General features: G+C 43.7%; 1 protein-coding gene across 2 annotated transcripts; it reads left to right on the top strand.

Annotated features, from left to right (window-relative positions):
• The first annotated feature begins 1,337 nt into the window (after positions 1-1,337).
• On the top strand, positions 1,338-22,366 carry ACBD3 (acyl-CoA binding domain containing 3). 2 transcript variants are annotated; one of them, XM_074863845.1, is made up of 8 exons: positions 1,338-1,450; positions 10,014-10,155; positions 11,191-11,331; positions 12,089-12,247; positions 14,258-14,432; positions 17,846-18,038; positions 19,103-19,387; positions 20,267-22,366. In XM_074863845.1, the coding sequence occupies exons 1-8, from the start codon at positions 1,393-1,395 to the stop codon at positions 20,476-20,478; spliced, it is 1,365 nt and encodes a 454-aa protein (XP_074719946.1). In that variant the 5' UTR covers positions 1,338-1,392; the 3' UTR covers positions 20,479-22,366. The 2 variants fall into 2 exon arrangements, with proteins under 2 accessions (XP_074719946.1, XP_074719945.1); XM_074863844.1 differs by lacking the exon at positions 1,338-1,450 and adding an exon at positions 1,944-2,225.
• The last annotated feature ends 1,402 nt before the right edge of the window (positions 22,367-23,768 follow it).

The following is a 23,768-nucleotide window of genomic DNA, read 5'->3' as shown; positions in this document are numbered from 1 at the left end:
CCAGTCTCCTACCATGAAGCAGAAACATCTCTTGTTTCGCTAGTATATAAAATGAAGTATTTCCTTCCGTTTGGGTGAAACAGCAAATCCAGTAGGGATCAGTCAGAACTTTCAGTTTCTTTTACTCTAAGGATGCATTTTAAGATAAAGAATTTAGAGTTTCTTAAAACAGGAACTTTAAGATTAATCTCACTATAGATTAAACTGTAGAATTGATGCCATAAGAAAATATTTATGAAGCACAAACTCCTCAAGCCAAGTGGGAAATGTGTCAGATCAAAACTTTGAAAACAGACGTTTTAATACACGTGATTTTATAAATGAACTAACAAATCATAAAGTGAGGTTGGATCTCATGCTGAAGTGACAGACTTGTAAAGCACGGTGCAGGCTTGTACGAGGAGATAAAATCATCTGTTCTGCTGTTAATGTGGTCCATGAGATAGCACCAAAGAGTCAGCAGGGAGAACTGCATGCCGTGGAGAGCTCCAACTGTCAGGAGGACAGTACACCCTTGTTCTGCAGTCCCTGGCAGGAAAAAGTAAACAATACGGTGTTATGTTTGATCCTCAATCAAAAAAAAACAAAACCAAAAACACTAGTGAAGACGCTACAAAGGATTTCCAACTGGTTGTAAAATTTCTTTTGAAGCTTAAATGACTCACCATCTGAATCAAATTCTGCCCCAATTGTAGTAAACAGTACCCTGTGTGGCATTCAGTCTCTCAAGAAATACTAACTGGAAATGAAGTACTTTAAATTTAAGCTTTACATTTCCTCTCCCTTTCATCCAAAGGCTTCAAATCACTTTATAAATGTGACAATAAAATCTCTTCAGCATTCCTGAGAGATCAGCAGAGGGATCTAAAACTCCCTTGGACAGCAGATAAACTCCTAGGCGGTGTGAGCGATTTCTGCAGATAACCTCAGAAACGGGCGGCAGGTTTGAGCGAAGCACTGGGGACAGGGGGGACTCCCACACGCACCCCTGAGTTTCAGGAGTTTGCAGAGCTGGGCGCTTCTCTTCTTTTGCATTAGCTTCATGAACCACCAGACACGGACACCCTGTTCCCCAGGCGTGTGGTCTGCATGTCGGTTTGGGTGAGAAACATGACCAAAAGCATTTCATGCTAATGCAGCCTTTCCCGAAATCCCGTGAGAAGGATTGCTTGCGCTGGGAACAAACCTCCTGCGCCGTGCGCAAGAGCGACTCTCTCCCCTTGCGTAGCACATGGTAACAGTATTATTGTGAACTGTGTTGCATGGTCACAAGGGAGTGAGCTAATTGCAGATACAGCTCTTGGAGAAGTAATTGCCTTCTTGGAGAAGTAAAATGTACTCTTTCTTCTCTCTCTGGCTCATTTCTTTCCTTTCCTGCGTGAGGCCTGAAGCATGTTTCCTGAGAGAGAACAGGGGTCAGTGGCAGACCCCACACTACCTTCCAGCTGGGGCAAAAGGCTTTCAATCTGTGACATAAAGCTGTTGAAAAATCATTATTCCCTTCTCTAAGAGAATCAAAAGGCGCATACGGAGAGCTCAGCGGCAGTTCCCCCGAACACCGACGTACCCTCCTGCACCCTGGGATGCGCGGGCCGGCCACGCGGCCCACACGGTTCTGGTGAGAGCGGCGCTGCTGCCCGGGGGCGGCTCCCCCCCGGCCGAGGCTGCCCCACCTCCGGCCCGGGGCAGGGGCCGGGGCGCTCCTCAGCCCCATCGCGAGGGGCTGGGGCAGGCCGGCCCGGGCGGGTGTGACCCGTGCCCTGGGAGGACGCGAGGCGGGAAATGGGGGCGCCGAGGGGCCACAGGGCACCGGCGGCCGCCGCCGTCAGGCGGAGGGCGAGGGGGCGGGGCCGAGGGGCGGCCGCGGGCGGGGGCGGGGCGGGGCCATGGGGCGGGGCCGGAAGTTCCGGGTCGGAGGGGAGCGGAAGTCGGGACGTGGCCGCCGCAGCGGAGCAGGAGGCGGAGGATGGCGGCGGTGCTGAGCTCGGACCGGCTCGAGGTCTCGGTGGACGGGCTGACGCTGAGCCCCAACGCCGAGGCGCCGCACTGCGAAGCGCGGCCGGGGCAGGGGGAGTCCGCGGCGGGGCGGAGCCGAGCGGGCCCCGGTTCCCCGGGCCAGGCGGAGGCCGGCGGTGAGGCGGCGGAGGAGGCGGCGCTGAGCCCGGAGCGGCGCTGGGGCTTCGCGCTGGAGGAGCTGTACGGCCTGGCGCTGCGCTTCTTCAAAGGTGAGGCCGCCCGGCGACGTGGCCTGCACACACCCCCACACACCCCTCCCCGCCGGGACCGGGGCGGCGAGGCGAGAGCCGCCGCGTCCCGGGAGACTCTGGACGTCCGGCATCGCCCGCGTCCCCGCCGAGCCGGGCTCCGGGGCGCAGGCGGAGCCCCGGATCTCCCGAGAGCCGCGGGGGGCGGCGCCGGCACCGCCCGCGGCCGCCGGGGGTCGGTGTGCCGGGCGCGGCGGCGAGCTGGGGCGAGCATCGTGTCACGGCGGTCGGAGGCGGCTTGTGGGGACGCGCTTTTCCCGGTGCGAGAGATGAGCCGAGCTGGGGGACCGGGAGAAGAGCCGGGAGGGTGCCCCGGGCCGCCGTGTGCCCGCTCCGCGGGGCCGGGAAGGCACTTCCGAGGGTTTGCACCACCCGCCCTGAAAACGGAGCAAAGAAAAAATAATTCTTGCTTGTGGTACGCGAAGAAAAACCTTGCAAGCGTAGGCGAAGAATGCGCTCCTTGAGCGTTGTGGAGTGTGCTGACAGCCCGGATGCTGGTGTGAGATGTCCTGCCGTCTCCACAGGATGCGAACTTCGAGTCTGGCTTTGCCGCTTCGAGCGCTGTCATGACTCCGGCCGGCGGCTGCGTGAGGGAGCCAGGAAACACCCAGGCTGCAGACCTGGGGCGTTTGTCTTGGGATCCCCCGTAGCCAGGTTTGCTTCTGCAGGAAGCCGGCGGTACCTTGCCACGCTTGCTTTCCTCGAGAGGAGGAAATCGACTGTGTGGTTTTGGAGGAAGAGCTGCGTTCACTGTAGCGTTACGTTGTGCTACAGCATTTGAGCACCTCGCAGCGATGTGTCGCTCTGCTGGCTTTCGGGCGGCTGCTGCCTGACGCGGGGCACAGAGCAGGGAGTCTGGCGACGTGCCTGCGCTAGGGAGGGTACCACTCTGTACTGGCAAAGGTCAGTCTCGTGGTGGTCAGTTGTTAGGTTACCCCCCAGGAAAGCTGTCTCTTCTGAGGGCAAGCGTACTGGCAGATGAAAACTGTGCTGGAAGGACAAAGTTGTCCGTTTTCTTCGCTTTGCACCCTAATAGTCGTTAGGAGCATGTAAGGCTCTAAGCAGTTTTCTTGAGCCCTCGTTCTTTCACCCTGTTCAGATGCCCTTCCACAAAGCAATTTTTTTGTTAGGATGTTAATATAGAGGTTATTTTTTTTTTAAGCTGTAAGAACCATAAGGGACTTGATTTTCTCTTTTCTTTTTTTCTGTGTCAGAAGCTGCTGCAACTGGATATCAGGTTGTGGAAGCATTGTAACTTTTTGTCTCTTTCTCCTTTCTGTAAAACAAGCTGCTTGAAAGAGTTCTGGTTTGGTTTAATGACATTTGTTCTTAAAACATGATGCAGAAAGAAATGTCTCTTCAGTAGCAAATTCCTTGTCTCATTCAACTGTGGTCTTATTTTGCCTTGGGCTTAATATTCTACTGGAACCTGCATTTACAGTGTAAAGATTGCACACTGATTGAGATTATCTACGTTATTGCTAAGCTATGTCTATTATATCTTGTATTTTAATGTAATTTATGTTCTGTCTTTATCTGCTCTTGGATGAGGAAAAGTCAGGGAAGTGTTACTTATGTCTACATTCTAGTTCCTTGTGTTGTGTTGTCTCAACAGTGGGGTTTTTCTTGCCTTCCTTTTATTAAAAGCTTGATTTCAACATGTTTCAACTTACTGCTGCTCTTTTTTTCATGTTCTGCAATTCCTTGTAATGCATGGTTTTGCTTATAAGAGGAAAATTTTCTGCATTGTATGGAGTTGTCAGACTTTCCAAATGAAGACCTCGTTCCTCTATCCTTATGGCTGGAATAAGTCACATGAAGGCATTGCCCATATTTTCATCTGTAGTTTCTTGCTGAAAGTGGCATAACACGAGGATTTTTATTTATAGATGTGATGGTGAGTTACAGGAGCTGGTAATACTTGAATTACTGATTCTGTCAGCTTGTTCTATATCTGTGTGGCTCCGAAAATAATTGGTCTTGTTTCCAAATGATTTTCATGCATCCACTGTCAAAACAACTGTGGGAGCGGGCATGCTTGTTTAGCAGCCTTGGAGATGCCAAGGAACGAACACAGATTCTTCCTTTACTTCAGGAAGCAATATATGAGGGACTGAAGGTTGATCCATGTTAATAGGTCAATGCTGAGATCTTGTTTCTGATCATTCTTCTAAACGATGCTGATTCGGAGATGAGGGGTGGCTTTGGAAAACTTTGTCTGTCTTAAAGCTAGTTGATATCCATGCCTCGGTGTATGATATTACGTACTCACACAGCTACCGTGGAACAAACAAGTGACTCAGGGCAGCACTTTTTTGGGAGGACGATGGTGTTGGGATTAACTGTGGCAATTGGGAGGGAAGGAGCTTGGGTCGGGATGCTGGAGGAGTCCCTGTGTGAGAGGTCGAAGGGCAAGCAGCAGTCGCTAGTTAAGCAGCTTCCTTTCTGCTTCAGTGTGCAGACTGAGTTGTCTGGTTGTAACTCATGATGTACTTTATTCCTAGAAAAGTCGAATCTGATCAAAATACTTCAGATTTGCTTATTACAGTGACTGCTAACACTTGTCTGCGGTGGCATATTGCATGTAACAGAATTGCTCAAAGACAAGACAGGGTGGGAGTGCGTATAAACAATGTGAAAAAACACAACTGAAACTAGGCTAGGATATTAAAGAGACTCAAAAGCTACTTTATTCTGTCTCTGATAAAGACAGAAACAGATCTAAAATGCTTGACCCTGGGTCACTTCAACTGTCAGGCCTTGGGCTGTGCAGGAGATGTGCGCTAGCTTTTTTTAGCATCCATAATGGCTTGTGAAGAGAGCTTTTCAGAATAACGGGGCATAGAAAACAGATAGTTAACAGTGTTCCAGTCCATTTTTCTGTGAGAAACAAGAGCCTCCCTTACTGCTCTGTCGAGCCTAGCTCAGGTCAACCAGAATTTTGGTTGCCATTAAGAAGCTGCTCTGCTGTGCTGGATCCAGTGTACAGTGGGGAACAGTCACGTTACTGAAATGGGTGCGTTTCTTTGTCTCTTGGACTATCTGTAATTGTGTGCCCTGGGGCAGCTGGTAGAATAGAAGTGTGTCTGATGACTTATTCTGCTTGTTGGCCTGGCACAAGCTATGCCAGTGAAGGTAACTTGTTTCAGGTGTAAGCAGTGTCCTGCAGGAGGAGGGGGTGGCTTGCATAGCCCTGCCAGCATTTCTATTCCAGCATCAACCTGGCTTTACAGTTTTCCACATCCTGTCATTGAAATACCATTGCACCCAGCCTTCAATATATGACATCCCTGAAGTGTTCATTCACGGTCTAAAGTGATTTGCAGTGTAGCGCATCTGAGTAGACCGTATACAAACCATATAATTTTGGTATCTAAAAGCTCTCCTGGTATGTTAAGTACTCTAATTTTGTTTGACTGCTCAGAAGTTATTTCCTCTTATCCTAACAAGAATGTGTCCTCAACCTCAGTAATACATCATTCTAAATTAATTGTTCAACCTCATCTTTTTTTTTTTTTTGAGGGCTAATTTGATGGCATGATTGTAATTCACGAGTTGAGTAGGTTCTTGTTTTCAAGAATATGAAAACCCCCATAACATATCTTATGTTTGATGTGAAGTTGAGCTTTGATCATGTTTAATTGGAAGGGCTGGTTGGTAAGTCTGTTGATGCAGAACATCTTCAGGAGAGAAGGATTAGGAGTCTAAGAGTGTGTACTGGGATCTGCAGGCACTGATTCAGTTCTCGCACTTCTCAGTTTTGGTCTCGCTCATTAAAACTTTGCAAATGAATAGCATTAACATATGTGACTTCTGCTTTTAAAAGCTATGAGGTGACAAATCACACTTCGCAAACTGTTTTCTGACTTTTTCTAGATGACTGCTGAATGCTATCCCATGGGAATTAAGTGTTTGGAGTGAGCACAGTAGGTGAAGTTGGAGTAGAAGCTGCAGCATATTGTGCCATGTTTCTTACAGGGGAAGAAAGTCTGAAGTTACACAGGATTAACAGTATCTTGCATGATACAGTCTCTTGAACATATTTCTTAAACTCCCTTGAGTCTAAATTTGTGGTTTTATACCAATTCACGTCAATGGTACAGTGCCACATAGTGACATAAGCCTCTGTTACCTGCTTTTCATTACTAGTTATAGATTCATCTTCCCACTGTGTTTGCCTGCCAACACAAACAGTGGTCTGCAAGCATACAGTTAATTACCTGTAGTGCAAGGAGGGTTATTAGTGTTTTAAGTACTGGTTTTCTGGAATATTCAGCTGAGTTTCCCTCAGTGGATCTCAGTTTTGTGGGCATCTAAACAAAGTAGCCACTGTCAAGGAGAACTGTAGTACGAAGAGCTGATACTGGGTGTGCAGGTATTTCCCTTTCAGGGTTGACAACACAGTGACGGTGTGTTGTGGTTTCATGGCACACATCAGTGAGGCCTGAGCTTGCAGTAAGTGGGAGCTGGTCCTGCTCAGTGGTCTGGGTGAGCTACTTCATGTCATTAGTGAAGTACATGTGTATATATGTGTGTGTGTATATATGGGCCCTTACTGCAGAATGCCTAAAGCATCGTAGGTCCATAGCCTGCTTTGTTCATGTAACCTTACCTTTAATCACCACTTGACTTTGATCTGTTAGTGGTGGCTGCTTAAGCATAGAGTTTAGTTGACTTGAGAAATTGCCATTTCGGGTGAACGATGGTTTGATGTGTTGTCAGGAAAAAAGCCTCCTAATCTTCTGTAAGAAAGCTGAGGCTTTGAGTGGCCCTGTTGGGTCAGGCATACCAGGGGCATAGGAGGGGTTGTATAGTTGCTGTACTACTGCTGCGTGCGTCCTTTGGATTTCTCAATATGTTCCCTAGAGCTCTTTGATGTTCTTCAGCTTCCTGACAGCAGTATTAGATGTGTGGGTAATACCTGCTTAAATAGTACGTTCACGGATGCTTGAATAAATTTGGCACTTCTACTTGTCTGGGCTCACTAATGTTCTTTTTTGGCATATTTGACTCTGCAGATGGCTTCAGGTCCTCTGGTTCAGTTTAACGGCAACAATTCCAAACCTTTGGGATAATTATACAGTGTGGCTCATGCTGAAGAATTCATCTGAAAAATAGCTAGTATACAACTACACACTCTTGACTGTCTCCAAATATTTTGCTGAGAGTTTGCTTCTAATCTGCATTATCTACAAGTCACTGAATGCCCGTCTCATATTTTTCTCATCTGTCTGTTTTCCTCTCTTACTTAGCTTGTTTGTTGTTCATCCCTTGGGTCACCGTTCTTCATAAATGCAGATTTTGGCTTCTCTCTACAGTTATGGCTTGAGGTCTGAATTCTCCGTTCTGTGAAAATGCAGATGTGCTGTGTATAGCATGGGAAACGATGGTTTTTTCCCCTTTAACCCTCTTCAGAAATGAGTTCAAATACTGTTGATGTTAGCTGGCTTAGGTTGCAGTCTAGTACAGCAAATAGTTATGGTTTTTGGCAGACAACTGTAGGTATACAGGTTGTGCAAGGTAAACTATGCCATAGGGACCCCCTTGAGAAGTGTACTTCACTTAAAAGCCTGGCAGAATTTCAGTGTAGTACCCTTATCAATTGATTTGCTTTTAAGCATGCTGCCCCAGGATATTAAGTATGATTTCAAAGTGCATGCTGTTTATTGAGGCTAATGAAAGTGCTTGCTGCCAAATAAGCAAATTCTGAGTTAAATGTGAAGTATGAAGAATTGAGGAAAAGCCAAAGGGCTCTTTGGGTGGCCTGAGAGCAGAGACCCGAGACCCAGGGAGAGACCTTACCAGGACATGGTGGTTTGCATCTTTTAAGGGTCACAGACGTGTTGGGGTGGGAAGGGACCTCTGGGGATTGTCAAGTTTAGCCTTTCTGTTCACAGCAGGCTTCTTGGGACTGTGTCCATTTGGGTTTTGAATATCTCTAAGGATGGAGACGTCAGAATCTCTCTGGGCAACCTGTTCCAGTGCTTGATCACTCTCATGGTTAAAAAAAAAAAAAGACACCTGTTATGCTTGAGTGGAATTTCCTGTATTTCAATTTGTGTCTGTTGCCTCTTGTCCTTTCACTGGATACCACTGAGTAGACTCTGCTTCAGTCTTTACATTCCCCCACCTTCTCCACCCCACTAGGTATTTTTGGAAATAAATATTTTTGTGGAGAAAGGGTTCTGGTTTTTGAAGCTGGAAGCTATATTTGCTGTAAGGTTGTGTGACACTGGGAGAAGAGCAAATACTTGAGATTCTGGAAGAGTGAAGTGGATGTCTAGGAAGGGATAATAAGTAATTAAATGTTTACCTTCCTAATTCTTTTATTCTGGCTTCAAAACAAATGGCATGCATGTAGTGGTTCCTTGTGATGTTTTAACGAAGTCCAGTAATGTACCGAACTTACTCTGTCAAAAATACAGCTTCTTGCTGTGACCTGCAAACACTTTTCCTCTGGGGCTGTTTCCAAGTTTCCGAAGTTTTTGCTTGGAGTTTCTCAATAAGCCATAGTAGAGGTATTTACTCCCCCCCCATTTTGTTCTGAGATTTGCTTCTTTTCCTGTTAATAACTGTGTTCACAAGCATCAGCCGAGCAATTTTACAATATGTAAATGTCGGCCCTAAGATTTGGGTGTGAATTGCACTGTACATATTGGGGCTGTAAACAACTTGCTCCAAAGCAGAGCTGGAAACTCGTGGCAGCTCTGCCTGCAGTTCCTGACTAAATGGAGAGCAGTTAGTAGTACAGTCATGCCAAATCACTGTTTACCTCTGGCAACAACTTCCTCATTTCAGTCCTTCCAAAAGGAGATGACGCTTATTTATTTGTTTTCCTGTTCAAGAAAAAGGTCTTTTCTTAATGAGTAGTGTAATTACTTATAGCAGTGCCTGTTTCTTTGATTTGTTTTGACAGTTTAAATGTGCTGAGGTAAGTCCTAGCTGACTAATTCATATATAATTTTAAATCAACGCAAGTCTCTTCTTGCCAGTAAATGTGTGGCAGGATCTAACCGAGACCACTTCAGAAGGTGTTGGTGTGGAGCCATTGGAATTCTGATTATGTTCAGGCTTATGTTGCCTGCGTCTTATGTCCCGAGCTCTTGTACGTGCTGGTGCTGGTGGAGTCACCTCTAAGACCTTTCATTGTGAGGCGTTATTCCAGCTGCATTGGCAAAGTGCAGCAATCGAATTCCCTCGAGGAAGACTCTCCCTTAATTCTAATTTTTCCTCTCTGCAGTTTTCCTTGCCTTAAACGTTTCTTCTGCTTTCATCAATGTGAAGAGCGTGAAAGGAGAGCAATTTATAAAGTTAACATCACATCTTTCTTTGTGGAAAATCCTTCCTATCCACGCTACAATAGACTTGGCAGATACATTTGAATTCAAGTTAAGGTTTTTAAATATTTCAGAGATATAGATCCATATGGTATGATGTTCAACTAATTAACATAAATATTTATGTGATAACTCACTAGCTAAGTAAGTTATCACATAAATGAATGACTCTAGATGGTATGATGGAAAACACTTCACAATTAAATTTCAGCAGCTGAAGTAGATGTGTTTCTTCTGGACAGATCTATTTTCTATTTGAACAGAAATGACTTAATTTGTGTAACCTGTTGTGACTTCTCTTTCTTATTCCTTTTTTACAGGGGAAATCATGGTAGTGGTTATACAAAATGCTCTTTGCTGTCTTGTGCTTAATCATTCAATCACAACATTGAAATTTTCTTTTTTTCTGCAGAAAAAGATGGCAAAGCCTTTCATCCAACATATGAAGAAAAGCTCAAACTTGTGGCACTGCATAAGCAGGTTCTGCTAGGACCTTACAACCCTGACACTTGCCCTGAAGTTGGATTCTTTGATGTGCTGGGGAATGATAGAAGGTAAAAGGGCTGGTGCTCTTCTTGGTCTTAACTCTGCTTTTCCTGTTGAAGATAACATCATCCAATTTCTGCAATAAGACGACAAATATGTGGGTTGCCTCAATATGTGTGTATGGTATTGGAAAGTGAGAGTGGTCTCTTCAAATACATCTTAGAAATCTGAGTCACGGTTCAGTAAAGGAGCTAACACAAGATTATTGGTTTTTTTCAACAACATTAGGAAAAGCTGCTGTGCCAACAGTCCAATTTCTCATAGCAGTTTAAGACTTGGTTGGCTGTGCCTTAATGGGCAGGCCTGTGTTTCATCCTAACTCCACACCAGGGTTACAGCAGGCCAAGCCTTTTACCATTGGTAGCAGCATTCACCGTAGCTTTTGCTAATACCAGAGATAACTTCTGAAATCAGATACTTGATGCATTCAAACTGAGTAAATTTTTATGAGATCTGAGCGGTCTCTGGCATGTCTCATGCATTCCTTGTAGTTCAGGCTGCACTTCTGATGTTCATTGTTGCTATTTCTAGTTTGAAGGCGATGTGCAACACCGCACTGGCTTCTCAGAGCTGGACCCAGTGCACTGCTTTTGCCCAGCTGGACATAGCTTTCCTTTAGGAAGAACCAGGCTGTTGCATTCAACTAACTGAAGCATTGTAATCGATGGTTGTTACCATGATTGTTCATCCAGGAAAATGAATCCATTTTTTTTACACAAACTAGAGTGGAAGAAGGGTAAAAAATATTTCAGGTTCATTTGTAGCTGGGAAATTTTTGGACGTAGTTCAGAATTCTGAGTAGTGTCGATGGTATGTATGAGATTTCATAGAAGCACTCAGTTATGTCTGAAAGAGTTGTTCTGGTGCAGGCAGAAGAGAGCACTGTACTGTTTGGGAAAAAGTTGTTGGTTCTCTGAAACTGCATATGATGAAGTTTCATCCCTGCTGTCCCAACTTTTTTTTCTTTGCTGGGTTCTCAGAGTTCACTACTGACTTGAAAAGAGTTGAGTCTTCTGTTATTTCAGCTGATTTCTCTCTCTCAGGAAGGAATGGGCTGCCCTTGGAAACATGTCAAAACAAAAAGCTATGACAGAATTTGTTAAGCTCCTGAATAGGTGCTGCCACTTGTTTTCAACGTATGTGACTTCCCACAAGATAGAGAAAGAAGAACAAGAAAAGAAAAGGTAATGTTTGAGTCCTTTGGTGTTGGAGTATATTGAGAGTATAACTCTTGTCACAGCTAACTTGGGTTGAAGTTGTCTTGGGAAGAGAAGTGCTTGAAGTTTAGGAGGCTGTGGTACCATTTGATCTCTCTAAGCCTTTTTACTTTGCCAGTAATGAATGATTGTTTCTGAGGTGAAGACACCTAGAATGTAAGGAGTTTTTTAAATTTTGCTAATGCTGTCATCTTAAGATGTTTAAGAAATACATGCTTCACAAAATGTCTGCCCCAATATGTCTGTGGACTAAACGTGTGCAGAACATGAAACTGTCAGGTGCTTTAAACTCCTCTTCTAGTATCGGTTAGCAACTTGACAGTCTTCTACTATCATTTACATAGCATGATATCATGTGATTATTAAACTATAGTATCCATGTAATTATTGCACATATGTTGAAGCTTGAAAGAGGTGTTTAAGGTTTCCAGGCAGTTTTTTCTACTGCTCTCTGCTACAGATAGTATAGTAACAGGTTAGAATGATTATCAAATTATAATACAGAGTTTACACTTGTCATACTGCAGAGTACAGTAAAAGTAAACAGTAATATGTTTTCTTCTTGTGTCCAATAAGACACTTCTCCAGGCCAATTTAAGTGGGAGGAGATGATACCAAACAAAAAGCCTTATTGGGCAGGCAAAAGTCAGGTTACAGCATGTTGAAAATAACTCGTCCTAGGATTGTAGGAATGCTGAAATAGCTTATTGAGTGGATGTTGCAGAAGAGAAGAGGAAGAACGAAGGCGGCGTGAAGAGGAGGAGCGTGAGCGTTTACAAAAAGAAGAAGAAAAACGTAGGCGAGAAGAAGAGGAAAGACTGAGAAGGGAAGAAGAAGAGAGGAGGAGAATAGAGGAGGAACGACTTCGGATGGAACAACAGAAGTAAGTAACAGAAACAACACTTCAAAGAAAATTACTTGCACTTGAGACAATTGTATCTAACTGTTTAAAAAGTTAGGCTAAAATTGAATACCTGAAGTTCAGAGCACTCGAGCCTGGCAATGATGTATGCATCCTTAGTTAAGATGGACACAGTTTGCAGAGAGTAATTATTCTAATGTGTTGTTGTATGTGGCCTTCTCAAATGAAAGTGCCAGAGAAGCTTTCTTTAAAGAGAAGCTCTGGAGATTGTTGGGTTCAAGGGCTGCACCTCATAAAAACTTGTGTCTCTGCTTCTTAAATGATTAATGCCGCACTCAACTGAGCAGAGCTAAGTGTCCAGCTGGAAGTGTTGTTTGAACTGTGACTTGAACGTTTCTATCCTTTCACAGAAGATGGAGCCTTGAAAAAAGGATAACTGCAGTTCAGTGGGGTGTTTTGAATGCTTGGCTGAAATTTCCTAACTTGGTAGTCTAACCCTACCTCCTTGACGGTGCTCCCTTTCTAGGAAGTGTGAAGTGTCTGCAGATCTCATTTGTATGCTGGCAATCACTGGATCTTACCACATTTCTAAAACTCACGTTCAAATGCACTTAACCTCTGTTTGTAGCCTGAATTAAATTGTTTACTTAGAATATACAGCTCTAGTTATATTTCATTGTTCCCATAGCATCTAGGTGCTGAAAACATGGATCTAGCTTTGCACACATAATATTTAAGAGAATAGTAAATCATCAGAGTTGTTCCACATCAGTCAGCAACCATTTTCCATAATAAAAATGTCTTCACAGGGGATGTCTCTGAAGTAGATCCTGCGCTTGCTATGTAGTGGTTTTGAGAAGGGAGAAAATAATTAATCCACAAGTTTTACTGTTTAACATGACGAGAGCCAGAGGAGTGTAAAATATAGAGAATACAATAAAAAACGTTGCACAGTGCTAAGTAACAAGAAGCGTGGTATGCCTTGGAGTTAAGAGATTATTTTTTACATGAATAGCAGCTGTGTACTGAGTGTTTGTAGCAGGTTACAGAGATAAGGAGTTTAGTCAGAAAAGGAATGTGAATACGTATATACAGGCCAAGTGCATCTAAACTGGTCATAGTTTGCTGAAGAGTAGTAAGTCCTGCCCTTTAGGATACTAAACCAGTCTAATACTGGAGCTTTTAGAGGATGATTTTTGGGTAAGGAAGAGTGGGAAGGAAAGAATTGCTCCTGCATATGTGTGATACTTCTTTCTTCCTCTGAAGCATCAATAGCTGGTCACTGATGGACATAACATGTGAGACAAACCCTGGATCTAGCTAGTAATTTTACTGTACAGCTTCTGTTAGTCCTTTGGAGAGAGGAGAAAAACTGAGTCTGTGCGTAAGTAACCCATGTGTTCCTCCTGAAGTTTCAGCAGTTGTGTTTATTGGAGGCACAGATGCCCTATTTGGCAGCATTGTTTTTCGTTCCTGAATTAGGCCACAGTCAGTCAGGATTTTCATATTAGTTTGCATACTGTCCTGGGAAATTAAGATAGTAATGTGGTGTGTTGTTCTTAGATTTACCAAAGAGCATTGGCGTGCTGTACCACAGAGGGTTTGTTCTTATCAATATTTGTAGAACGGTTGCTAGAAGGGTGCTCTCTGCATGTTTTCCGGAGGAACCAAATGTGGTTTTTTTTCCCCTTGGTTGTTTGAGAAATTTAGTCATGCATTTTTCTAGCACTACCTCTTTACCAGACTACAGATTGGGAATTATGTAAGAGCTCTTGGTTTTTTACCATATGATGTTTTCAAACATTGGGTAGAAATTGTTGCTCCCTTCTTCATATTCTCAGCATATTTTTTTAGGCAAAATTCACATTTGCATTACCTCTGGGTTCTGCTCTATTATGTAGATTGGTTTTAATTGGTTTTTGCAGGAATTGAATTAACTGTCTTTGAGGCCACTTAAATCACTTAAGTACAGGGATTTCCCCAATACCCTCAGCTGCTTGTAATCTTCATACTCTCCTCCCACCAATCTAGGCAACAGATAATGGCAGCGCTGAACTCCCAGACTGCCATTCAGTTCCAGCAGTATGCAGCCCAGCAGTATCCGGGCAACTATGAACAGCAGCAGATCCTAATTCGGCAGCTCCAGGAACAACATTATCAACAATACATGCAGCAGTTGTATCAAGTCCAGCTTGCACAGCAACAGGTATGGCCGACCAGCTGAGAAGCTTAGATTTTGTGTCCCAGGCTGTCTGAGAGATGTTAACTTGTCTGCTGTTATCTCCTTGAAAAGATAATTGCTATAAGGATAGTGTCCTAGTGACTAATGTGGCTTCAGATTCGAACACCAAAGTCCCTTTATTTAATCTTTTTGAGTAGTTTCTTGAAGCAGTTCTTAGCTAAGAAAATTCTAAGCAGCCTCTACTAATTACTTGGTTTGATATTATTCTTGAGAGACCAAATATGGAGCGCTCTGCTGCAGCATCTATTGTATGTGTAATTTAATGGGAGTACCTACCAGTCCATCTGAGCACAAACCAAGCTATGCAAGCGACTCTCCGTGTAGGTCTGGCACCTGAAGATCTGTGCAGAGCAGCAGGCTTTGGTCAGCCATGCATTTCCAGCTGAACACGCATGCAGCACTCTCACATCACTACTGGGTTTGAGATTGCTCCTCCCAGTCAACCTGATGACTACTGACTTTTCTCCTTTTGCATCTGTTGTCTGACATCAGTATCTAATTAAGTTACTTGCCTGCAATAGACTGCTCGTGATTTGGGTGGGAGGACAGACTTTCATATTTCTGGTAGCAATGGGTGGCAGTAGTACATTACTCCTCTGCAAGGGTTTTGTGCTCGGGCTTGAAAGGCTACTTGTCAGTTTAGGGGAGTCTTGCATCTCTGACAGATGTGCTGTATTCCCATCTCAAGCTATCTTAAAGTTCAAGGATGTCTATCTGTAACTGTCTCAAACAGATGTAAGCCAGACTTCAGACTCTAGTACGTCTGACCTATCTGGGCAGGACCTGAATCTTAAATGGCCTATAACTCCCAGCTTGAGTTCTGTTGTTCTTGAGCTAAAGATTTAAAATTCAGTAACCAATTTCCTGTTAAATCATCTGTATTTTGATGAGGCTGATGCCCTCAGCAAAGAACTGTCCAAGGAAGGAGGAAGCCATGTGAACCCATGTGAGCCTCATGAAGTTCAGCAAGGCCAAGTGCAAGGTCCTGCACATGGGTTGGGGCAGTCCCCAATATCAGTACAGACTGGGGGATGAATGGATTGGGAGCACCTCTGTGGAGATGGATTTGGGGATACTGGTGGATGAAAAACTGGATATGAGCTGGCAGTGGGCTCTTGCAGCCCAGAAAGCCAGTTGTATCCTGGGCTGCATAAAAAGTGTGGCCACGTGGTTGAGGAAGGGAGGTGATTCTCCCCCTCTACTCCCCTCTCATGAGACCCCACCTGGAGTCCTGTATCCAGCTCTGGGGTCCCCAGTACAAGACAGACATGGACCTGTTAGAGCAGGTCCAGTGGAGGCCACAAAAATGGTCAGAGGGCTGGAACACCTTTCCTCTGAGGAAAGGTTGAGCAGGTTGGGGTTGTTCAGCCCAGAGGAGAGAAGGCTCCAGGGAGACCTTATTGCAGCCTTTCAGTACTTAAAGGGGGCTTATAAGAAAAACAGCGAAAGACCTTTTTACCTGGGCCTATAGTGACAGGATGAAGAGCAATGGTTTTAATCTGAGAGAGCGTAGGTTTAGATTGAACATAAGGAAGAAATGGTTTTGCAATGAGGATGGTCAGACACTGGATCACATTGCCTAGAGAAGTTGTGGATGCCCCATCATTGGAAGTGTTCAAGGTCAGGTTGGATGGAGCTTTGAGTGGCCTGATCGGGTGAAAAATGTCCCTGCCCACAGCAAGCGGGTTGGACTAGATGATCTTTAAAGGTCCCATCCAAGCCAAACCACAATTGGATGGAGTTGCAGTGCTATAGGAAAGTCAGAGGCTTCCTACCCTGTTATAGTTACTCTTGAAGCTTAGTGCCACCTTGGTACCAATGCTTTGGTGTCGTAGTGGTAAGCAAAAGCTATAGCCTCATCAGTCTTGTCCTTGATGCCTTCTGTAATTGATACTACTCCCTTGAGACAGGTGTCAGAGACGCTGCTGCCAGTTTTCTTCAGTGCTGTCAGCACTGCTCCTTTCAATCATGGCTGACTGCTTTCTACGTACAGAAGACTAATGCCCTCCAAGATCTGGGCAAAACAGCCTTTCCTTTATAGTGGCTTACAAAATAGTAAGTCTGCCAGACAGTGAAGCTTATCTTTCAAATCTCTGTTTGGACAACTTTTGTAGAGGAAAGGATGAAAAAGAAACATGTAACAGCTAAAATTGTCTAATCCTATTTCAGACTTCCCTGAACATTCAGGAAGCCTCTGTAAAACTTCTGAGGAATACTTTCCTTTCAGATGCCTGTAACTCAGGCACTTTGGGATCTATTAGTGTAGTTAAAAAATGCTGTTCTGTCATGGTTGCTTACAGATCAGCTTGTGATACAATTAATTTTGAGAAGGATGTATGCAATAGTTTTCCAGGAAAGTTCTTCCCACTTTATGTTGTCTCAGTGCATAGAACTGCTGTAGTACAAAGTGGATCTGGGCACCATCTGTACAATTGCTCAGATTTGAAATCTAAGTAACGTTTGACTACATTGTCTTCATACTCCTTCAGGATACCTATATCCCATTCATTCATCAAAATCATGTGCTTATTCGGTTATTCTTTAAAGAGTGGTTCTGTCAATTATACCTTTTTCCTGTCCCAACAAAAAAGCCTATGTAATCTCTGTACTGATAACTAGGGGCAGGGGAATAAGCCTTGAAGCTAAAGGGGCTTCAGCAGGTAATGCATCCTGCTTAAATCCAAAAGGGTGGTTGTTACCTTGTATAATCTCTTTTTAGGTGTATTTAATCCTTTGCAGAGGGACAGAGTGATAAATTCTATCTAAAGAGTTTCAGTGTACGTAAGTCATGTTCTAAAAGCAGCACCTCTGAGCTTTAATAACTCTTCTCCCAGACCACTTGCAGTCCTTGTGGCTCTTACACTTCCTGCTTTCATATTAAATAACTGCCTTTGTCAGGCGTCATGGATTTGATAGAGAACCCTGTTGAGCAAGATAAGTCGCAAATTGGCAAGTACTTAATAGACCTTAAATACTTCCAGCTCTCTTTAGAGCTAGAACCCTTTCAGCCCACTGGTAAAAACCAGCAAACAAGTCGTCACTTTCAATTTTGAAAGAAACATTATATGAATTACTGAAATGCAGAATTTCTGCAGTTAAGTGCAAGATTTTGTGTGTGCCCTGATTAACTTGAAAGTTGAATCCTTTTGTTCTGGTTGTATCCACCAGCCTAGAACAAAGTGACTTCATTTCCCCTGTTGCTAAGTACATGTAATTCTCACTGGTTAATGTGTGCTGCTTCTGGCCTTTTGTGTCGAGCCTCTTTGTGGAGTGCAGGGAGAGATTTTTTTCTTTAAAGTGTCTTTGTACCTTCTGCTGGAAGAGGGAGACATCTTGGGAGGTTTTGGTTTTACTTGACTTAATTTCTGTCATTTTAGGCAGCCTTACAAAAACAGCAGGAGGCGGTTGTGGCAGCAACAGGGACACCTCTGACTACTGCATCGAAGGTGAATGCACCTGCCCCAGGGGACACCCCATCTATTAATGGGCAGGCCAGTGCACATGCAGACAGCCCTGAAAAAGAGCTGGATCCAGAGGCTTTGGAAGAAGCACTGGAGAATGGACCAAAAGGTAGGACTAGCTAGATGCCTTAATTAAAAATAAATAGCAAAAGCCTTTCTTAGGAGTCAGATGTCTTAAGTATGGCTACTGCGGCTCTTTGTTTGGCTTCATTGGGCTATGCTAGAGCTAGGTTTGATTCCTGGGCCCAGTTTCTCTCAACGGAGAACAATATTGTGCAGGCAAAACCCAGCTTTGGGGGAAGGGAAAGAGGAAACAGCAAAAGCATTTCAGGCAAATTGATTGGGATCCAGAACCTCCTTTCAATCGTGACTTGAAGGAAAGGAGCATAAAAGTTCTATCAGAAAGCTGTTCTGTGCAGAAGTATGTTCAATCTTATTTGAACTCAGGTCAAAACTGAATGATTTAGCCTTGCAGATTAAAATAAAGCCAAATCCTTCTTACTCTGCTGTCCTACCTGTGGCTTAACCCTGTCCTATGTGCAGTCCGGACTGCTGTCTGCTTATATTTCCCACCTTTCTCAGACAGCTTCTGGGAAGCTGTGGTAGTGGAGCAGGAAACGTAGCCTCCCAGCAGCTCTTTCATCCCTGGTATTTCTGGGTATTACCTCTGTGCTTTCAGTAGTCATCAGTATGCAATCAGTAGTCCTCAAAAGACTTGCTTGGATCCCAGTATAGAACTGCCACTAGCACAGTCCCTGTCTGCATAATGAGATGTTCAGTTATTTTAGTCAATACTTGACAATTTCTAGACAAATCCACAAGCTCTGGTTCTGTCCCATTAAAGATCCTTTCAGTGAAGAGTTCTGTCCAGTGTAACCCTGTCACCTGTAGCAGTACATCTGTCTTCTGAGTCTTTTCTGCAGAAGCACTGTTGGTTTAAATGTGGTGGATGGGTGAACTGGTAGGATTTAAGCGTGCAGCGATTTATCTAAATTTGCACCGCATTTCATGCAAGTTTCAGCTGTGAAAGATGTTTCTTCAGTTAAAAAATAAAATAAACTACTTGGAAGGAACTCTGCTTGTGGTCCTCAAGTGCCCCTAAGGCACACTTAGATATGCAGCATAAATAACTGAAACAAAGCTTAACTGGAGTATTTCCTCCCCTGTCTCCAGATTCTGTTCCAGTGATAGCTGCCCCATCGATGTGGACACGACCCCAAATAAAAGACTTCAAGGAAAAAATCCGGCAGGATGCAGACTCTGTGATCACAGTGGGCCGAGGAGAAGTGGTTACAGTTAGAGTACCAACTCATGAAGAGGGGTCTTACCTCTTTTGGGAGTTTGCTACAGACAATTATGACATTGGTTTTGGGGTGTATTTTGAATGGACAGACTCCCCTAATACTGCAGTCAGTGTGCATGTCAGCGAATCCAGTGATGATGAGGATGAAGAAGAAGGTAAGCATGCTTATTTATGTAAAACTGCCAGTCCTGCAGAGCTTGCCGTGGGGGAAGACCCAACTGATTGTTTTTTGTAAACTCCTAGTTCTCCAAACTTTCATCTAGCTGGAATCTTGTCTTCAGTTTTGAATAGGAAGTGTAATTCTGAAAGTAACTTCAGTCACCTCATTTGGTCACAGGTTAAAGCAGTTGAGAGTGGAGAAATCCTTTTCCTAAGTTTTACTTACTCCTTAGTGTGCCCTCTTGTCCAGTTCAGCTCTTCAGTAAGCTAGATTGAAAGCTGTGCCATAATAGGGCATAGTGGATCTGCACACTGAAAACCTTAAGAAAACTCTTGCCCTGCTGTTCATGAACTTTTTCTAAGGAGGAAGATTCTTTGAGTCTTCAGCAAAACAGCTTAAAAGAGCAATTCCTGATAGTGGCTAGGACATGGGCCACAGCCTTTACCTACAGGGGAGTCTAGTGTACTATCAGAAAAAACTGGTTTGGAATGTGGTTTGCTTAGAAGGAACTGCTCTGACATAGGAAGCAGTAGCCTTCTGGATATTACTACTAAGTGATCAGTAGTAGTAAGGATGTCAGATCAGTAGCAGTCAATGTGGGGTAATGTCTTAATGAAAATTAGAGCTTGGCATCTCTACAAACTAACCCAGCTGTGCTGGGGAGATGGGTGTGGTGAGTTTTAACATCAAACTGTAAAATCCATGATAAAATGAGCATGCTTACTGTTCCTCCTGCTTTTGAATGCTTTAGCCACAGCCTTGGTGTGAACCCCTTCGACCCATCTGATTTCTAAACTAACAAAGAATGCCTTGTCCACTCCAGATCAGTCTGACTTTCTCGTTAACTGACACCTTTTTTTTTTTTTCCTTGCAGAAAATACTAGCAGTGAAGAAAAAGCCAAAAAGAATGCCAACAAGCCTCAGCTAGATGAAATAGTGCCTGTGTACAGACGAGACTGTCATGAAGAAGTGTATGCTGGCAGCCACCAGTACCCAGGGAGAGGAGTTTATCTTCTTAAATTTGACAACTCCTACTCTCTATGGAGGTCAAAAACAGTTTACTACAGAGTTTATTATACTAGATAAAGGTGTGGCTGTGTCTGAGGCTGGGCTGTGCAGAAGATGTCATTTTATTTGGAATTTTCTTCAAGCATAATGGATCCTTTTGAGTCTGTGTTTTATCCTGTCTGTATCTGTATGGTTTGTGTGAACTCTAACAAGTAGACCCTGGGATCTTCCTGCTCCATGACACTAATGCATATTGCATTGGGCTTAACAGAGGATCTCCCTAGCCCGTTTGGGTATTGGAGTTAACCAATGGAAGTCATTGGCTCCAGTGCTAAGGTCACATCAGTTGCATTTGTAAAGCCTCATGAAAAAGGGGGAGGGAGTTGCTGGCTCACTGACTGGGTGATCTGATGTTTCCAGGTCTGGATGCTTTGAATAACTTGTTAATGGTTAATTTAAAGGTCCCATCAATAACTGGTAGATTTGGATGCAGTTTGCTGTGTAGCAAGTTTCTCTTAACTGTAATTGAATGTCAGATTTTTACACCATTAAAACTTGAAACTTTACGTTGATGCAGTTTAGATACAAGTTGTCTCGCTTCTGTCCTCTTCAAAGAAGAAACATTCAGTTCCTTAAACCAGTGTAGTGACTAAGACAAGGATGAACAGCATCCTGGAAGTACAGCAAATAACCTCTTCTGAAGATGTAAACTGAATGATAATTAAAAGTATATGTAACAAGAACCACCTTAATCTCTCTGCCCTGCTGCTAACCCTAGAATAAAAGAAGTCATTTTGGGGGGCAATTGACTTTGAACCAGGGCACAAACTATTTCTAAGTTTGATGGGTTTTTAATGGGGTAGACTTTAAAAAAACATATATATATATCTACAAACCTGAAACCAGTTTTCTGCACAATGTTCTGGTTTGTCTGTTTTTGTAAAACCTGAATAAGCACATTGTGCATCTGAAGAACAGGAAATCACTTTGATAAAGTATACGAGTTAATGTTGCACTAATTATAGAAATCACCGCCAGTCCATTTTAGTCTGAACTGGTGATACTTGGGTGCAAACTTTCTGCTTTAATCTGTAACTGTCTGCAGAAAGCCAGAGTGCACATACAGATACTTAATAATGTAGCTTTAATCTCTGTTTCATATGGTTTGGTTGGGGCATTTCATATTTTGTATAGTGGAAAAGTGACTTGAGGCTGCAGTAAGAATCTGCTCTCCTTGGAGCCCTGCACCCCAGGGGTGATGTGTTGCAATGACGACTTGCGTAAGTGCTCTCTGCATGGGTATTGCACTTTGTTACTGAAAGAAAAATGGTTACTTTGAGTCCGTCAGATCAGTTCTTGCAGTAAGACTTCCATTGATTAGCTGCAGCATGTACAGTTCCATGGCAAATGATGTTGAGTTTGTGGGGTTTGTTTGAATAATCAGTTTGTACATACATGATACTTTACTTTTCTCATACCAACCATGGAGATACTTCTCCTAGAGTGCTTAACTTGTCATCTTGCGTTTGGTTCAGCAACACCATACCAGCTTATAGCTAGTTAGTGCTGCTTTATCCAAAAACTGTAAAATGTTCTGCTCTTGTGTACATACAGTATATAAACCATGAATTTAGAAAGTACCTTGCTTTTAAAGAAAACTGTATTTAATGTAAAAAAAAAAAAACTTTTAAAAAGGCAGGCACTAATATATTTCTTCCAGTCTTCAATTTAAATTTTTTTTTGTCCATACAAAAATGTTACGACTTTTTCCTCTAAGAATATCTGTTCTTGGGAGCAGTGTTTGTCGCTTTAAATGGCAGCACTTACTGTCATGTGTTGGATGTTAGAACTTTTACGTTTTCAGACTTTTTTTATTGCCTCTGGCTGTTGATTAGTACAGTACAAGTGCGATTTCAAGATACCTTGAGATAGTATTTAATCCTAATTAAAATACATTTATCTGTAATGCTGTTGGCTTTTTATTAATTTGGAAACCTTGGCATTGCTGTGTATGGCTATTCAGCTAAGATAAGCTTGTCATCTTCCCTTTCATTTTTGAAAATTCAATACCATGCTAACACTCTGTGGTCTTAGCAGCCAAATCACTTGGGCCAGAGGCTCTGCATGAGAAATGTCACAAGCTCACTGGATGAGACCATCTGTCAATATTAGAAGAGCCCAGCTTGAACAGCATCGTTGCGTTGGATTTTTGAAAGGGTAGGAGAACGGGTTGGATGTGGGCAGCTAAAACTTGTAAGCTCTTTTCTGCCTAGGAGAAAAGTGCCTACCTTTCCCCCTGAGGTTTAATGAACCCAGCCCCAAGAGGCGGTAGGGGCTGGCTGCCTTGTCCTGAAAAGCCCTTGGCCCAAAGGACAAGAGACAGGCAGGACCACACATGGTTTAGACCGAACAAGAAAAGCAAGAACCTAGAGGCAAAAAGACAAGTTATGCTAAGGCTTCTGTTCACCAAAATTACCCTTTGCTGCTTACCTGTTACTATTACATAGCTTATCCTGGAGCTGAGACCAGAAGTGGGTTTTGCACTAGTTTGATCTGTGGTCCAGGTCCCATTGGCCCCATCTGTCCCCGCAGACAGCAGCCTCTCAAGCTCGTGCTTCCAGATCTCCTCTGGGGAGCAGAAGTCTCTTCAGTGAGAACAAAACAAGCGCAGCACGGTTAGAAGTGAGACGCTGAGAAGTTCAATGTACCATATAGTCTGGGTATGCTACAAACTAGTTTCACTTGGAGCGTGCGAGTGCATTGAAAACCAAATTACAGCAGCAAGCCTACCCCAGCTGGGCCTATTTTACCTGTCTCATGCATGTATAAATTCCCCTTTCTCTAATTAAAGTGACAGGCTGTACTCCTTGCAGCCCACTTAAGGCAATGCTCTTCCACAAGAGAGTTATCGTAAACGCTTTCTGAAATGAGCCGAGTCACTGGCAATAAATCTAGGTGATGTAACATTAACAGGTTGACAAAGCTCAATTCCAAATACACTGGTGCTTTGAGAAAAACTAAATAATCTGAGGGACAAACCGTTGTTAGAAATGACGCTTTCAGAAGTCCTGTCAACAGGGGTGTTGCTGGTGCAGTTGCGTGGGAGGTGCCAAGGCAAGGTCTTCCTTGACTCTGCTGTCCCTGAAGGATAAGCAGTGCAATTGAAACAACTTGCTAATTAAGCCACTTGGCTGCTCTGTGAAATTATTCTTGCCTATCCCCTTTGCTGTCTTTCCCCACCCCTTGGCTTTTAGTGCTCTCTGCCTTATACTTTGCTTTGCAAGGCACAGATTAAACACTGTGTGATTTAGCGCAGATGGATGCGACCATGAAGTTGATGGATAAAGTAACTGTAATGGACAGGACTG

The sequence above is a fragment of the Strix uralensis genome, chromosome 3 (assembly GCF_047716275.1).
Source record: "Strix uralensis isolate ZFMK-TIS-50842 chromosome 3, bStrUra1, whole genome shotgun sequence".
NCBI lineage: Eukaryota > Metazoa > Chordata > Aves > Strigiformes > Strigidae > Strix > Strix uralensis.
This window is presented reverse-complemented; position numbering and strand designations above follow the sequence as displayed.

What these genes read in the sequence shown, in the direction of transcription:
- ACBD3 (XM_074863844.1), top strand. Translation starts at nt 1,967, where the DNA reads ATGGCGGCGGTGCTGAGCTCGGACCGGCTCGAGGTCTCGGTGGACGGG. An exon ending in GAAGAACAAGAAAAGAAAAG is followed by an intron (nt 11,332 to 12,088) that starts GTAATGTTTGAG and finishes TGGATGTTGCAG; the next exon opens with AAGAGAAGAGGAAGAACGAA. An exon ending in TGATGAGGATGAAGAAGAAG is followed by an intron (nt 19,388 to 20,266) that starts GTAAGCATGCTT and finishes TTTTCCTTGCAG; the next exon opens with AAAATACTAGCAGTGAAGAA.